Below are 17,291 nucleotides of genomic sequence, written 5' to 3'. Positions count from 1 at the left end.
AATTTTCACGTGTCACGGAATAGTCTTCTCCCTTGGATTTTTCTTCCAACTTTTAAAATTGTAAAAATTATTCCGATCTTGCTTTGGGGGCCAGACAGAAGCAGGCGGCAGGTTTTGGTTTGCTCACAGTGGTATATGTCAGGACAGTCGCGTTTCAGTTTTATGGGGTAAGATCCTACCGCAGAGTCCTTGAAAGAGCCCCGCCTTCAGGGCGGAGCCAGCGCATGCGCGGCCGGCCCCCGGGCGGGGGCGGGGCGGGCTGTGGCTCCGACTTCCAACATGGCGCACGCTGGCGGTGGCGGCGGCGGCGGCCCAGCGGGCCGGGGGCTGAGCGGGGCCCGCTGGGGTCGCTCGGGCTCTGCGGGCCATGAGAAGCTGCCAGTGCACGTGAGTGGCGCCCCAGCTCTCCCTCGAGCACCCCGTCGTCCAGTTCCCGCAGGCCGGCGCCCCCCACCCAAGCCCCGCCCGGCCCCGGCCCCGCCTCGGCCTCCTCTCCGCGCAGCCCCAGACCCCCGACTCCCCACCTCCGCTCCTTGAGGCCCAGCCGGTTGCCCCTCCCGCCAGGGTCCCCCGCCCCCTCCTCCGCAGACCGCGGCCCACCTGGACTTTCCCCTCCCCGCAGGTGGAGGACGCCCTCACCTACCTGGACCAGGTGAAGATCCGTTTCGGCAGCGACCCTGCCACTTACAACGGCTTCCTGGAGATCATGAAGGAATTCAAAAGCCAGAGGTACCTGCCGGGCCCCTGCCCACCCCAGGGGACCGTCCTGGGCCGCAGTCAGCCTGAGCTGGGTGGGAGCCCCTTACCCTGGCTGCCCCATGACGGGGTGACCTTGCCCAGGTGGTCAGAACTTAGCGGATCCTCAGTTCCTTCTTAAAAAAAAAAAAAAACTGGGACGGGAGGGACCCCCCGGGAGGGACCCCCCCCCCTTCACCCGCCCCGCCGTGGCCCTGTTGTGGGGATTCCTGGACCGAGGGCAGGGATGGGGTGAGGCAAGTGAGCAAACACAGGGTAGGATCCCGTCTTTACTCAAAATGTTGATTTTTAAGTGAATTTCATTTTTCGAGGCTTTTTAAAAGTTAATTTTTATCTTTTGATCAAGCAGTGCATGAAAATGTTATTAATTTTGGTTATCGACCGTATTGGCACTGTGTCCCTCTTAAATCTTATCCCCAAGGTGAGTTCCTCACTCCCTTCACTCCAGTCCCAGGCCTACTTGAAGTAATGCGCACAAAATGCTTAGTAAGGAATCTGGCACTAAGAAGGCATTTAAAACATGTTAGCTGTTTTCACAGGCACTGAATCAGGAGGGTTAGAGATAGATGGGAGACCTCCCTCCCGATGGTGCTCTTGTTGGAAAGGATGCTCATTGAGGCTTAGAGTGGGTCAAGGGGTTGTCCAGACCCACCTTAGGGGCAGAGGCGGGACCAGAACTGGTTCTGTCTGACTTAGATTCGCCAGTGTCACATCCCCTCCGTGCTGCTTCTCCCTCTAAGGAAACAGGGTAGGGCCCACCTGGTTGCCTTCCACAGGCACAAGGCTAAAGCCTTGGCCCTGACTGCAGCCCTGAGGGAGACCCCATCTCTGCCCTCCGATTCTTATGCCACTTCCATACTTGCATGGCCTTTGCATTATAGTCAGTTGCTGGGAACAACTCCAGTGTCATAGTCCATCTCTAATTCATGCGAAATGGAGGAATTTATCTCCCCTTTAGAGGGTTTTGACATGTCACTTCTTGGAGCCCACAATTTAAAATTGGCTCTCCTGACATTTTCAGAACCTAGCACATGTGCTTGCAGTGTTTTGGGAGCCGTGCTGTGTACATATTCTGTGGATTTTGCCAGGAAGGCACTGGGAGCCCAGGCCTGGCTGCCTTAGCAGCGGATCACCACCAGCAGAATCACTCCAGTCACATTTTAGGGTGGTTGGTTCTTTGTCCGTTGAGAAGCTTGTGACATGGCACGGTTAAGGGAGTCACGAGTAGATTTCTCTTTTAATCTGCTCCCCAGGACGCCTCTGCCCACTCTTGTTCTTCTTTGTTCTAGTATCGATACTCCAGGAGTCATCCGGCGAGTGTCACAGCTATTCCACGAACACCCTGACCTCATTGTCGGATTCAACGCTTTCCTTCCTCTCGGCTACAGAATAGACATTCCCAAGAATGGCAAGTTAAACATACAGTCGCCTCTGTCGAGCCAGGTATGCGGCTGCCGTGGTTTGAATGATCTGACCTTAGCACAGCCCACCCTGGTACGCAGGCCGGGCAGCGTGTCTCGTGTACTTCATTGCTAGAAAGGTGGTGAAGATCTGGTCTTTTTCCTGAAATGCTTCTAACGCAAATCAAAATAGATCAAAACACCTACCCAGGCAGGCTCTGCATCCCAAATTGATCCTTTTGGCAGATTTAAATCAGGAGTGGATGTGTTTGTGCGTGCCAGGGAGGCATTCTTCTAACACAGTTTTATGTCCAGTCAAGATAATTGTGTCCACAGTCACTGAAGTCTTGGTTGGAGGTTCTTCCTCTGAGTGCCTTAGGCAGGCCTCACTTGTACTTGGGCCTGTGGCCCCTTCTGATCACCCTCAGTGCCACCCACAAAATAAAAGCAGCAGAGGTGCATGTGTGACTAGCCATTTTTGTTGCTGTGCTTCATTTACCTGCTGACAGGATCATTGACTGAGCTCAGGCTTGTGGCTTTGGTCCCTTCTTTCTTAAATGACAGCTTGCTGCCTCTTCTGTCTCTGCAGTCCCTCCTTGCTTGAGCTCACCAGACTCCCTGAGAAAAAGCCTGTTTGAGCTTTACTTTTCTAAGGTAACCATTGTCTTTTTCTCTCCTCGACCCTGTTGCCGTGTAAGGCATAACACTTTGCTGTGGGGGTGTTGTCCAGGGCATCATGGAGTGTTTAGCAGTGTCCCTGGCCTCCACCCACTAGATCCCCACCCAGTCAAGACAGCTAAAAATGTCTCCAGACATAGCCAAGTGTCTCCTGCGGGCAAAATTACTGCGTTGAGAACCACTGGTGTAAAGGAACCAGCTCTTGCAACCTCCTCCATCTCTGCCCCAGGGGTTTTTGCGGGGAAGGTAAAAATCTACTCTGGAAGCATTTTGTAGGTTTCTCCTCTGATAAAGGAGATTGCAGAGTGTCCTATCAATTAAGGAGTCAGGATTTGAAAAGAGAACAGCAAGAGGCAGTGTGGCACTGGCTGGTCCTTCTCCAAGGGGGACTGGCACATAAATTCTGCCTTTTCTCTACGCAAGGCAAGCTCCACCATCAGCACATTGTCTCATTAAAGCTGAGGAGTGTGTATGTTTTAAAAAGGAACTTGGAAGGCTTCAGCCACTGAATTCCAAAAGGCTTCCATTTCATATTTGCAAATGGAGCCCCAGGATCCAGAGGTAGCGCTTCAGCCTCCAGATGATAAAAGCCTTAGCGGAGATTAATCTTCAGAACAATCACAGCCAGGGGAGGAAAGCAAGCTCATCTGCAGCAGTGGTGCAGGAGCGTTTTGCCGGATCTGAAGCGCTGCATAAATGCTGGCTGTCATTACCATCACTCTGCTAAAAAGAGCCAGAGTCCAGGGCCTAAATTGCACTCTATGTGTGGAACTCGCCTTTCTCAAGCCCTGTTGGGGTGCTGCTCTCTGGGCTGGATCTCCCCACGAGCCTCACCTTCCCTTCAAGAGCCCTAAGGCCCTGGCCACTCCACAGCTTCAGGAATTGTTGGAGAGATAAGGAGACAAGACCAGTCTGTCTGCCCCTGGGTGGATTTGGTGACCGCAGGTCTATTAACTCAAAGAGAGGCTTGATGAGAATTTTCCCTTAATAGCTACTTACTAGGGTTTTATAGTCTGGCTGTAGCCCGGCAGCCTTAGATATGGCCCCTTCCTCCTTTGGAGAGGGACAGCCTTTCGTTCCCTTGGGGCATGTGCCGCCCACTTGGTTTCAGTCGTGTACACAGATCAGCCACGTTTCCAGCCCTGCTTCACTCCAGGCACAAACAGGATGTCTGCTCAGCTTCCTAGAGGCCTTTTTCGGTCCATGGTACCCTGTGAACTTTACAGGGCTCCCTACACACCAGCACCCTGGTAATTTTTTTTTCTATTGGTTTTTCCAGCTTCATTGCTTGGAAGTAGAGCTCTGAGAGAGAGAGAGAGAGAGAGAGAGAGTGTGTGTGTGTGTGTGTGTGTGTGTGTTGCCATTTTTTAATTTGTCATGAGTCCTGACAACTACAGACAAGGAGAGAGTAGTTCTTAGGTGCCGAGGAGGAAAAATAAGTCTTGGCCTTTGGGGGGCCCTTTGTGCACTGTTGCCCTTGGGGCCAGATCATTCTTTCTCATGGGGACCATTCCATGTGCTTGAGGGTGTGAGCAGCATCCTTGGCCTCCACCCACCTGATGCCAGTAGCACCCCCTCCCCCAGGTGTGACCATCTAAAACATCCATAGATGTTGCCAGGTGTCCTCAGGGCGCAGTATCACCCCAGTTGAGAACACTGGTCTAAGGGGAAGATAGATGTATGCTGTGATGTGGGCAGAATGGCCAGAGAGGGACGGGACCGTGGCAGGAAAAACGTCTCCTGGGTGGCTGTGGCCTCCTGAGTAAACATCTTTTGGGGTCTGGTTGGCCTCAGTTGTAATGTCACCTCCTCAGAGAGTCCCCTATACCCACCCCTATGTCCTTTCACATCACCCTGTTTTATGTGTTTCAAAATAGCATAGCAAAGCTGAGAAATAAAAAAAATCCACTGTTTCTCGTTGGTTTCCCTTCTCCTGGCAGACTGAGTCCTTCAGATCAGGCAGGGCCACATCTGTCTTGTTCATGACTGTCCCCATTCCAGAACATTAGAGGGACAAGATCCTGGATGTTGGTGGGAAAATGATGAATCTAGGCTCCTGGGCTCGCTTAGAGGGAAAGAGATAAACCTTGAAGTAGTGCTTGTAACATAGTGACTCCTTTACATTCAAGAGAGGCTGCCATCTTCCCTCTGGGGAGGGTCATTCAGAAGTTCAGTCTGTTCCTGGCAGCTCACTGTGTGCTTCAGGGTGATGAGCAGCCATTGAGCAAGTGTGTATCACCCCCTTTGTGCCAGACACTGGGGTTCATTTAGCATCTCTCTTGGGGCGCTTGCATGGTCCAGGTGGGGACTTTTAGGAGACATGTATGGACAGATGGACTACAAGAGAGAATTCAGCACAGCAAGCAAGAGACAACAGGGACTAGGCTTGCAGAGGTGCTTAGGCAGGTGCTAAGTAAGGGAAACAGGAACCACGTCCGTATCTTGCAGGGGAGTCTTCCTGCTGGGGGAGTAAAGCTGAGGTGGGAACAAGTGGGTACCTGAGAAACACCCTGGAAGCTGGTGGGTTGGGGCCCCAGGCAGAGAGTAAAGGAGGGAGGATCCAGGAGCCTGGGAAGCCAAGGCAAGAGTTCTGGAAAGGCTGCTCCGGCTGCAGTGCCAGAGCTGGACTGAGCGGGCAAGAGAGGCTCTGGGAAGCCAGGGGGAGGTGAGTGCTGTGTGAGCCAGATGGAGGGTAGGGTGATGGGGGCCAGGGGTGGAGTGTCAGTGAAAGGGAGAAGTCTAGGGGTGGTTCCAGGTGCCTGAGCCCCTGGATGAAGGTGGCACCTGCTGATATGAACAAGGCCGGGGGCAGTGGGGGTAGGTGAGGTGGGGGAGCCACTCTGGGTTTACAGTGTCTCTTTGAGGCATCTCTTAAGTATCCAAGTGGGACACTCAGATGGGCAGGTCAGCCATGGAGGGCAGCTCATCAGTGTCTAGGAGGCATTTCTAACTGTGCCTGGTCAAGGCCACCCAGGGCAGGCAGAGAAGACAAAAGCCTGGATTGTTCTAGAAAGTATAGCCCAAGAGTTGGCAAACTGTGGCCCATGGAACAGAGCCAGCTTATTTTTGTATGGCTGCTGTTTTTTACGTATTTCAGATTACATTAAAACAATTTTTTTAATTGTAATATTTACATAACATAAAATTCATCATTATAACCTTTTCAAAGTGTCCAATTCAGTGTGTTTTAGTATATTCACAATACTGTGCAGCTACCACTACTAATTGCAGAACATGTGTTTTCCCACCAAAAAGAAACTACCTCCCAGTTTTCCCCCTTCCCCCAGCCTCTGGCAACCACTAATCCTCTCCCTGTCTATAGGTTTTTCTGTCCTGGATGCTCCATATAAATGAATCATATACTATATGTCCTTTTGTGTCTGGGCTTTCTTCTCCCAGTATGATGTTTTTGAGGTTTGTCCATGTTGTACCAGAGTTTCATTTCTTTTTTTAAGGCTGAATAATATTCCACTGCATGGGCAGACCACATTTTGTTCATCTGTTCATCAGTTGATGGATGCATGGGTGGTTTACCTTTCGGCGATTGTGAACAATGCTACCATAAACATGTATGTACAGGGCTTTGTTTGAGCACCTGTTCTTGGTTCTTTGGGTGGATACCTAGGAGTGGAATTTTTCAATCATGTGGTGACTGTGTTTAACTTATGCGGAATCACCAGACTGCGCCAGCGGTCGCACCGTTATTGTCTGGCCCCTTTGCCAAGCCCTGGTCTCCAGGGGTGGTTCTCTATCTTGTCACAGTGACTCTCACTCCGGGAAATTCGAAGAGGCACACAGTGCTTGCCCCCTCGTAGTGGCTGCTCCCTCGCCGCTGCCCACCTCCTTCCAACTCTTTCCACTACCAAGCCTGTGTACCTTGAACGAACACAAGTGCAGACCCCTGTGGGCTTAAGCAAAGGTAATCAGGAAGAGCATCCCTGAAGTGTCATAGAACAAATCTCTGTGCTGGGAGAAATAGTAGTTGGAGTTGTGACTGTTCTGGATCTTTTGTGTCTGTTTTCCTCAGCTCATATTTCCTAGAGTTGCCTCTGCACCCACTCTTAGGGGCTGAATTATGCCCCTACCCCACCCCCCAATTCATATCTTGAAGTCCCAACCCTTAGTATCTCAGAATGTGGCTGTGATTAAAGTAAATTGAGGGCATTAGGATGGGCTTTAATCCAGTCTGAGAGGTACTTTGGACACATGGAGAGACCCCAGGGATGTGTCCGTCCAGAGGAATGACCCTCTGAAGACACAAGGAGGAGACGCCTGACTGCTAGCCAGGAGGCCTCAGGAAATACCGACCCTGAGCTTGGACTTCCAGCCTCCAGAACTGTGGGGAAATCCGTGTCTGTGGTTGAAGCCACCCAGTCTGGTATTTGTTGTGGCAGCCCCCACACACTAGAAGACGCTCTTAGGTGCACCTGGCAGAGGTGTCTTATGATGACAGCTCTGTAGCAGTGTGCCTGATGTTCCCTGCAGTCTGAGGGTCAGCTGTTGGTGCCAGATGCAGTGCCAGGCACCACAGGGGATGGAAACAGTGGACTCAGTGTGTTCTCTCATCCATCCGTCTCTTCATCCATGACAGTGGATGAAGTCCACTCTGTTCCAAGCACTGTTCCAGGCACTGGGCATACAGCAGTGACCAAAATAAAATCCCTGCCATCCTGGAGTTTGCCATCGGATCAGGGATGGACAGACAATGAAATAAATAAAAGAATTACCTATAGGAAGGTGATACATGCCGTGGAGAAAAATAGAGCAAGAAAGGGCTCAGTGTGCTGGGACGCAGGGTGGTTTTACATTGGTGCCAGATGGTTCTGGAAGATTCGCTGAGAGGGTGTTGTGTAAGCAAAGACCTAAAGCTGAACCAGATGGATTCTGACCATCCTGAGACCCAGATGGGGACCTGCAGGATGCCAGGGGTCGCTCTTGACAGCCCAGACGTGGTCAATGGCAGAGGGAGGCCATCCTCAGGACCCCGCATAAAATTCCAGTTTGGAAGCATAAACATCACCTCCCTTGAGGGGCGGCCCTGTCCCACTGTGAATTAGGATTCCAGCTTCCCAGGAGTGAGATGTGCATCTCTTTTCTATTTTTATCTGTATTGACAGAAGAACACATAAATGGAGGGCATGGATGACTCAGAGCCCAGCTCTTTTCTCTCACGTGACTTGCCCCGGGCTTAGCACCAAAAGTCCCGCAGCCCTGGGCAACCTGTTCAGTGGTCCTCCCTTCACCTACAGGGTCCCAGGTTCATACCTGCGGACAGCAGGTGCTTTCACACCTGAAAATAGTCTTGTTGAAATGGGCTGACCAAAGGTTTGGGAAGATTCTGCTGTAAATGGTCCAAAACTCTGTTCCGAAAAGGATTAAATAGTCCACTTTTTATAAATTTCTCCTGAATGCTAATTTTTCCAAGTGTGGAGTGTATGTCACGTCTTCATGTTCTTTGAATCTATGGGAAAGGTAGAGCAGGGGTGAGTTCATGAGACTCCCAGGAACATGCGGGCACTCAGAATGCCAAGGAGGGGCTGTCTCTGTTCTGGGTGCCCTCTCCCTGCTTGCCTTCCTCCAGGCCCCTGGAAGGAAGCTTTTCCTGCATCAAAGTAAAAAACTTGGCTCTTTGCTGAGTCTTGCCTGTTCTCGCTCACAGTGGCTCAATCTGGCGTTCCTCACAATCTGTTCCCGGTGTCGAGCCCGGCAGTAACTCGCTGTCCTGTCGTTGTCAGGAGAATTCGCACAACCACAGCGACTGCGCAGAGAACTTCAAGCAGCAGATGCCATACAAGGAGGACAAACCCCAGGTGCCCTTGGAGTCAGATTCCGTGGAATTCAACAATGCCATCAGCTACGTGAACAAGATTAAGACCCGCTTTCTAGACCACCCAGAAATTTACAGGTCATTCCTGGAGATACTGCACACTTACCAGGTACGAAGCCTTAGGTCACACTTCCTTGCGGGTGTTTGTGGCATCATGCAGTATCAGGTGCGTAAGAAACATTCGGATTTTTTTAGCTGAATTCATGATATCCTATAAAATTCTGTTAAACTGGGTTTTTAGGTTTTTCGTTTCTTCTTTTTTTTTTTTTTTTGCATTCTTTTCTATGGCAAAATGTATGTAAATATAAAACAACCATTTTTAAATGTACAATTTACGGCATTTAGTACATTCACACTGTTTTGTAACCATCACCATCATCCATTTCCAGACCTTTCTCATCTTCCCAAACTGGAGTCTATCCCCATTAAACACCCCTCATTCCTCACTCCCCCAGCCCCTGGCACCCATCCTCCAGCTTTCTCTATGAATCTGACTACTCTAGGGACCTCATATGAATGGAATCATACAGTATTTGTCTTTTGTGACTGGCTTATTTCACTCAGCATAATGCCCCCATCCATGTTGTAGCATGTTTGAAAAACGTCATTTTTAAGGCAGAATAATATTCCATTGTATGGCTGTGTCTCATTCTGTTTATCCATCCATCAGCGGACATGTGGGTTGCTTCCACATTCTGGCAGTTGTGAGTAACGTCACTGTGGACATGGGTGTACACATACCTGTTGGAGTTCTGTTTAATTTTGATTTCAGTTTGCTCCTTGAGACACCTCTGCACCCTCACTGGGAAACACACATTAGAGGACGAAGAAAGAAGAACCCAAGAAGATGGTTTTTATAAGATGACTTAGTTACTGTTTAGACAGTAGAGCTACCCTTTATTTATGCTGATTCCAGCTGGGCTTTGTGCCAGGTACTGGGTCGACAGAGGTGAATGGTTGCTGTTGCTTAGAAGGTCAGTTTAGAGGTGGAAGAAACTGAGACATGACTGAAGTGGAAAAGAATGGATGTGTTGGGAGAAGTGTGTCAAGGTTAAGAGCTGCCGACCCCATGGGGGAGGGCGGGTCAGGAAGAGGATAATCAGGTTGAACCTTGACAAATCTTTGAGAACCAACAGGATAGACTCTCTCTTGGTGCTGGGAATGGCCTGTGCAGAGGCCCAGGGGCCAGAGCAGGCAGCTGGCTTCAGGAAACTTGACAGGAAGTGCAGGCGGGCTGGTGGCAGGGGACATGGGTGTCATGCAAGGAGTTGGGCCGTCATTCTTACCCAGGCATGGAGTTTCTGATGCCTTTAATTTTGCTAAGCCACAGAACCCACTTTTTAAAATGAAATCCTCTGCACAACCTTGATAAGAGAAATAAAGAAGTGGGATTCTTTTTAGCATCAGTGTTTGGTATCAGATTGATGGTATTTGCTCCCTGTAAACCCAGTGGAGCTGTTCTGATGCTCTAAACATTTGCCAGCAGTGGTGCCGGTGATGTGTGCAGGCCCGTCAGCCTCATGTCCAGCGTCTGCACAGTCCTTGTGCAGCGTGAAGAATATATTGCTTCTCCCAGATGAGTGGCTGCAGGTGGCAGCTGTGAACATCAGTCTGTGTCAAGGTTAATGGTTGTGATGAAGTGGGTTTATGGGTCCTTCGCAGATTCCATGGAGTCCTCACATTTCAGGCCGGAAGAATCCTTAGAGGAAAGGCTGGGAGATATCTGTTCTCTTGATGGGAATTGGGCGCGGGGTGCAGAGAAGTTAGAGTGACTTCTCCAAGGTCATAGTGAAGAGCCACAGGTTGATTTGCAGAAATCATGAGGGAGAAGGTACGGCTCAGGGTTCTCCAGCCAGAGCCACGGGGAGTTGGTTGGAAGCGCAGCTGCTGGGGCCTACCCTCAGAGTTGCCTCCCAGGTCCTGCCTGGCATCTGCCTTTTCAGCAGGCTGCCTGGTGACTTCTTCAAGAGGAGCTGGAAGTGTGAATTTCTCTGTGAGTTATCCTAATTTTAGAACTTTGGCTCAGATTTTTAAAACACAGCGTGATGCCAAAACAACAGCTCTAGGGTCACATGTTACTTGTTTTTTGTTTCTTTGTTTGTTGTTTTTTGTTTCTATTGGGCCTCAGTTCAGACCTTAGGTCTGCCCACCACCCCCTCTGAGCACCTTCCCTCACCTCCCTGAGCCTCAGGATTCTAGTTCAGAAAATGGTTGTAATGCTGGTGGTGCAGACCCCGATTGAACACGGTTAACTGAGGTCACTGAATCAAGCACAGCACTTGCCTCCAGCCAGCCATGCGCTGCTGTTGCCCTTATACAACTTCGTACGTCTGTCGTGTGCCTGGATGAACACAGCCAGTTCTGCCCTCACGTCCCCACAGATGACTATGCTCTGCAAACATGCACCAACCATAGGGCTTACAGGAAAACGGGATCAAAGCAGACACTCAAAAACTATGTCAGTGACATGTTCAAAAAAGTTAGGCACCTACTAGAAACCAGTAGCGCCATTGTACACACGTTAAATGGCTAAGCATGATATGGATGTTGCAGCACATTCAGCACTTGACCTTGCAAGAGACCTGAGCTTCACCTGTGGACATGGGTGTGGGAAGGTTGCAGGCTTTGAGTCACCATGAGGAGGTTTCCTAAAAATGGGGTAGGATGTTGTCACCCCAGATGGGGTGGTCGGGGTGGCTCCTCACAGCTGAGGGGGTACTTAGATGAGAGGGTGTGTGTGTGCGCGCGTGTGCATGCGCTCGCACATATAAGGGTGAGTCATGTATTCCCGCGTGGCTGGCTCAGCCTGGTGTACTTTTCCACATTCCCCTCATGTTGTTCTTGGACAAAGTCCTGCTTAAGCAAAAACAAAATCTGTGTCCCACTCAAATCCTTCCCTAGTATGTATCTCAAACAGGTTTGTGTTAAACTGACATTGGAGCAGAATTGTCTCTGTGGGGAAATTCCAGGAGGTGTGCACCCGGGTCAGAGGGTGGGCGTCCATCACCTGATCACACCTGGCGCCACGCTTCTCTGGAGCGCTGGTGGCTCCAGTCTTCCTTTCCGCTTTAGAATGAGAGCACCCCGTCCCCACACCCTCATCGCCAGTCCTTTTCCTCTTTGTTAGTCTGATGAGCACAAATGCCGTGACACTGTTTTAAATTGTGTCTCTTCAAACATGACTCAATCTGATTACTGTTTCATCTGTGCAGAGATGATTCATATTTATTCTCTAAACTGAGTGGTCTTTGCCTGATGTTTTTTGGCTTTCAAATATCCCAGTAACTTTGGGTGGGGGAAAGTGGAGGCAGTTTTTTCTCCCTCCTAAAGAGGTACTCTCCGTGCTAGAATCAAAAACTAGCTTTTGTTGGGGTGCAGAGGGCCAAGAGGGGAGGCACGCCAAGGGCTCCCTGTTCCTTTTCTCTTCCCTCGTGCAGCTGCAGAAGGGGCTGCCAAAACCCTGCCGTGTGCTCTTGGGGGCCCAACACCAGCGCCTCTTCCTCTGTCACCTCAGGTGTAAAGCTGACAGGGACTGGCTTCTGACACCCGAGTTGAGTTCTGCCCACCGCTTCCTGCCCTCCTGGCCCGGGTCCTCTCTGGTCCTTATTAAGCTCCATGTCAGGCCAGCTTCCTTCTAGAGTCTTGGTGACTCAGGGCAAACAGGTCCCTTGGCCTGTAAATCCCTTCCCTTCCTTCTTCACCCTCTTCCCCTCCTAGGCCCAGCACTGGCTCCTCACTCTGCTGGCAGCAGCACGAGGCTCCCAGACCTGGCGAGGACCACGGGGTTCAGCCCTGACTTTGCACTTCCCCAGCCTCTGCTCGAGGGTGTGTGAGGGCTGTGGCTGGTTCTTCCCCCACCATGTCCCTCCACACTCCCAGCACAGCCTCATCCATGGCCGGGCTCAGGCTGTGCTATACAGCAGGGTCAAGACACAAGCACACAGAGCTGTTCTCCAGAGCAAGGTGGGGGAGTTGGCGGGGGTCTGCAGGGCATCAGTGGGCCCCTCTCTCCTGGTGGCAGGAGTCATGGGCTCTGCCCGCTGATTCTCTTTTGTGAGTTGTCACTCTGTCTCCTCCACAGTGGGATGTCTGAGTGTCACAGCAAGGAGTGCCTCCTGGTTCCTTGGCTAATGACCCCTTTTCCCTTTCCTGAAAATCGGCAGAAGGAGCAGCTGAGCACGAAGGGCCGTCCATTCCGAGGCATGTCTGAAGAAGAGGTGTTCACTGAGGTGGCCAACCTCTTCCGGGGTCAGGAGGACCTGCTCTCCGAGTTTGGACAGTTCCTGCCCGAAGCCAAGCGGTCTCTGGTGAGTACAGAGCCCCTGCCCCAGCCCATGGTCACATTCTCCTCAGCCAGAACCCCACTCCTCAGTGCAGCCCCCAGGGCCATGTCAGGTTTGTCCACTTCCCCAGCACACTGGGCTTCCCCAGAAGCCGGACCCAGCACAGACACTCACGGCCCCCAGAGCAGGCTCACATCCACACTGATTGGAGCAGTTCCTCACAAGAGCTGCTCTGGACACACGGAGGTGGTCAGGCTGGTGGGGAAGGCAGAGGGCATCCTCCCATGGAGACCTGCCTGTAACTGGGGCCCTGTGGGAAGGTGCAGGAAGGGTCAGACTCACCACTGCCACCTCCGAGAGGACTGACTAGAGGTGGGCTGAGACTTGGCAGTGACTGATTGGGGGGCAGGCAGAGAGCTGATAGCAGAGGAGGGGCCTGGGATTGGAAGGTTGGGGGCACAGACCGCACTGTCGGCCTTTCTCTCTTTACTATGACCCAAAGCCTGCTGGGCTTCCCTTTCCATTTTTTCTTTTTTTTTTTTTCTGTTAACTTAAGACTTTTTTTAAAAATGAAGTAAAATTCATGTAACATAAAATTCACCATTTAAAAATGTACAGTTCAGTAGCATTTAGCATATTCGAAATGTTGTGCAACCATTACCTCTGTCTAGTTGCAGAACATTCCCAACACCCCAGAAGGGAACCCTGTCCCCATTAGCAGTTATTCCCCATCCCTTCTCTCCCTAGACTATGGCAACCACCAGTCTGCTTTCTGTCTGTATGGACTTACCTGTCCTGGACATTTCATATAGACAGAATCATACAACATGTGGCCTTTGGTGTCTGGCTTCTTTCACTCGGTGTAATGATTCTAAGTTTCATCCATGATGTAGCATATGTCAGAACTTCATCACTGCTATGGTTGAATAATAATTCCATTGTGTGGGTGGACCACATTTTGTTCATCCATTCATCCATTGATGGACACTTGGGTTGTTGCCACCTTTTGGTAATTGTGACTAGTGCTGCTGTGAATATGTGTGTTCAAGGATTTGTTTGAGTCCGTTTTCAGTTTTTTGGGGTCTATACCGAGGAGTGAAATTGCTGAGTCATATGGTGACTCTATGTTTAACTTTTTGAGGAACTGCCAAACTCTGCCACAATGGCAGCATCATTTTACGTTCTTACTAGCAATATACTAGGGTTTCATTTTCCACATCATCATCAACGCTTGGAATTTTCCTCTTTAAAAAAATTTATAGCCTTTTAGTTGGCATAAAGTGGTATCTCAGTGTGGTTTTGATTTGCATTTCCCTACTGACTAATGATACTGAGCATTTCATGTGCTTATTGGCCATCTGTTTATCTTATTTGGAAAACTGTCTATTCAAGTACTTTGCACATTTTTTAGTTTGTCTCTTTGTTATTGAGTTGTAACAGTTCCTTATATATTCTGGACATTAGTCCCTTATCAAATATTTTCTTCTATTCTGTAGATTGTCTTTTCACTTTCCTGTTAGTGTCCTTTGATACACGTAAGTTTATAATTTTGGTCAAGTCCAATTACTTCTTTTCTCTTTCATTGCTCATGCTTTTAGTGTCAGATCTAAGAATCCATTGCCAGATCTGAGGTCATGGAAATTTACCTTTAAATTTTCTTCTAATAGTTGTATAGTTCTGGCTTTTATGTTTAGGTTGGTGATCCCTTTGAGTTAATGTTTGTATGTGGTGTGGGATGGGGTCCAGCTTCATTCTCTTTTATGTGGCAATCCAGTTTGTTGAAGAAACTGTTCTCTTTCCATTGCATGGTCTTGGCACCCTTGTCAAAAATTAATTGACTGTAATAGTGTAGGTTTATTTCTAGACTCTCAGTTCTAATCCATTGATCTCCATGTCTCTCTTTTGGCCAGCACCACACTGTCCTGAATACTGTAGCTTCGGAGTAAGTTTGAAATCAAGAAGTGGGAGTCCCCCAGCTTTGTGCCTTTTTCAAGATTCTTTTGGCTAGACAGGGCCCCTTGCAATTCCGTATGAATCTAAAGATTGGCTTTTCCACTTCAGCAAAAAAGGCCATTGTGATTTTGAAAGTGACATTGCATTTTTCAACTGTTTTGGAGAGTATTGCAATCCTAACAAGATTAAGTCTTCCATTCCATGAATACAGCATTTTCCTATTTATTTAAATCTTTTCTTTCGGCAGTGTTTTACAGTTTTCAATGTGTAAGTCTTACACACACGCACACACACACACACACCCAGTTAAATTTATTCCCAAATATTTTATTCTTCTTATTGTTGTAAATGGGATTTTCTTCTTAAATTCATTTTTGGATTATTCATTGCTCATATATAGAAACACCACTGCTTTCTTGTATTGATTTTGTATCCTGCACTTTACTGAATCCATTTATTAGCTTTAATAGTTTTATGGATTCCTTACGATTTGCTAACGGAAATAGTTTTCTTTCTTCCTTTCCAATTTGGATGCCTTTTAATTCTTTTTTTGGCCTCATTGCTCAGCTAGAACTTCCAGTATTCTGTTGAATCAGAGTGGTGGGAGCAGGCATCTCCTCGTCTTATTCCTGATCTTAGAGGAAAAGCTTTCTGGTTTCCACCATAGAGTGTGATGTGAGCTGTGGGGTTTTCATAAGCACCCTGGGGTTGAGGGAGCCCCTTCTATTCCTAGGTTGTTGCACAGTGTGTTTCCTCTTTTTGTTCTTCCTCTTGCTCTTGATGACAGCTTGGGATGTGAGCACGCAAGAGGTCCTCCCACCTCCTCATGCATCACCACTACCTCTCCTGGGTCCTGCTTCTGTATGAAGATTCAGTGGGGGGTGCAGGGCTTGGGAGGGCAACAGGTCTTGATGGAAGGGGCTCGGGAGGTGACAGGAGTCTAAGTTTGGATGCCATTCAAGACTCTGGGTCAATCAGGCAGACTTCCGGTGTGTGGGTTATAGTCTCCAGGACACCACACCATCCCTAAGTGGGGATTCCACTCAGAAACACCTGACTCAGGAGGTTCCTGTAGTGGCTCAGCAGTAACAAACCCAACCAGTATCCATGAGGATGCAGGTTCGGTCCCTGGCCTCGCTCAGTGGCTTAAGGATCCTGCATTGCTGTGAGCTGTGGTGTAGGTCTCAGACACAGCTTGGATCTGGTGTTGCTGTAGCTGTGACATCGGCCGGCAACTACAGCTCCAATTCAACCCCTAGGCTGGGAATCTTCATATGCCATGGGTGCGGCCCTAAAAAGACAAAAGCAGGGGGAAAAAAAAAAATAGAAACACCTAACTCAGAATCAGAGAAACTCTGAGCCTGTCCATGGGACTGACATCTAGTCCAGAGTGTTAACCAGCCCTCCCTGCCCTCCTAGAGCCTTGAGCATCCTAGGGGCTGGGCAGAGCCCTGAGAACACACAGTCTGGGCCCCCTTGGGCACCTGGCGCTACAGGCAGGCTTGAGCCAGCTACGTCACCTCCCGGGCCTTGTGTCCTTCTCTCTCACAGAGGACTGACCAGCCATTCTGGTGAGGTGGGCATTGAGCTACTGTCCTTTAAATGCTTCTCATGGGGCCCGACTCATGCTCAGTGCTCCAAGAAAGAGCAGCTGCAGTTGTGTTGGGAAAGCAGGTTTAGGATCCAGGCTAGTCAGTTTCATACCCTCCTCCCAAGGCCTCCTTCTGCATCTCTAGGACCAGGCTGCCACCTGGCCTCCTGGAGGCCCTTGGGGAATTGAACAAAGCCCTACACTGGGCCTCTCAGGGTCCCACCCTTGAGTCTGGCTTTCTCTCTGAGTCCACTATCTGCCCCGCATCTCTCTCTGAATTTCAGAATCCCTACTTGGTTTTTTTTCCTCCCTATTCCCAAATAAAATCTTTTGCTGTCCTAGCATCATTCTCACTTTCCTTCTCTGTATATGCTCCTGCTCATCAAAAACCCCTCATTGGCTCCAGGAGCCACATTGCCAAGGAGCAGAAGGGTCTCATCACCTCCCTCTCACTTCATACCCTTCTTGTCTTGCCACAGCCCAAGGTTTTTGGGCCTCTATGTCCCTGGGAGCTCAAGCTGCATGCTGTCACCTGCTTTAAAGCCCTGCGTTGCCCCCTTGTGGATAGGCTTCAGCTCTCATCCTCATGGATCTGAGTCCTAATCTCAGTTCTCACTTTGGCATTGGCAGCTCTTCCCCCAACCCCATCCATGCAGGGATGTGTGCACAGTGGCATCCCCAGGTGGCCTTCCCAGAGTCATCGCTGTCAGCATTGTGTGGTCCAGGAGCAGCCCACCCTCATGTCCTCAGGGAGAAAAGGCCTGGCTGAGTCCCCAGACAGTTTTCACTTCCCTGGAGGACAC

At 49.8% G+C, this 17,291-nt stretch overlaps 1 protein-coding gene across 2 annotated transcripts in view; it reads left to right on the top strand.

The window, feature by feature from the left end:
• The window catches only part of SIN3B (SIN3 transcription regulator family member B), a 41,434-nt gene continuing 24,367 nt past the window's right edge, over positions 225–17,291 (top strand). The window contains exons 1-5 of one of the 2 annotated variants that reach the window (XM_003123478.4): positions 225–387; positions 623–729; positions 2,046–2,199; positions 8,570–8,770; positions 12,825–12,968. In XM_003123478.4, the coding sequence (XP_003123526.1) occupies positions 280–387; positions 623–729; positions 2,046–2,199; positions 8,570–8,770; positions 12,825–12,968 (714 nt within the window). In that variant the 5' untranslated portion in view covers positions 225–279. Of the gene's footprint in view, positions 388–622; positions 730–2,045; positions 2,200–2,745; positions 2,811–8,569; positions 8,771–12,824; positions 12,969–17,291 lie in introns of those variants that run through there. The other variant, XM_013994619.2, reaches the window with a different exon arrangement.

The sequence above is a fragment of the Sus scrofa genome, chromosome 2 (genome assembly GCF_000003025.6).
Source record: "Sus scrofa isolate TJ Tabasco breed Duroc chromosome 2, Sscrofa11.1, whole genome shotgun sequence".
NCBI lineage: Eukaryota > Metazoa > Chordata > Mammalia > Artiodactyla > Suidae > Sus > Sus scrofa.
This window is presented reverse-complemented; position numbering and strand designations above follow the sequence as displayed.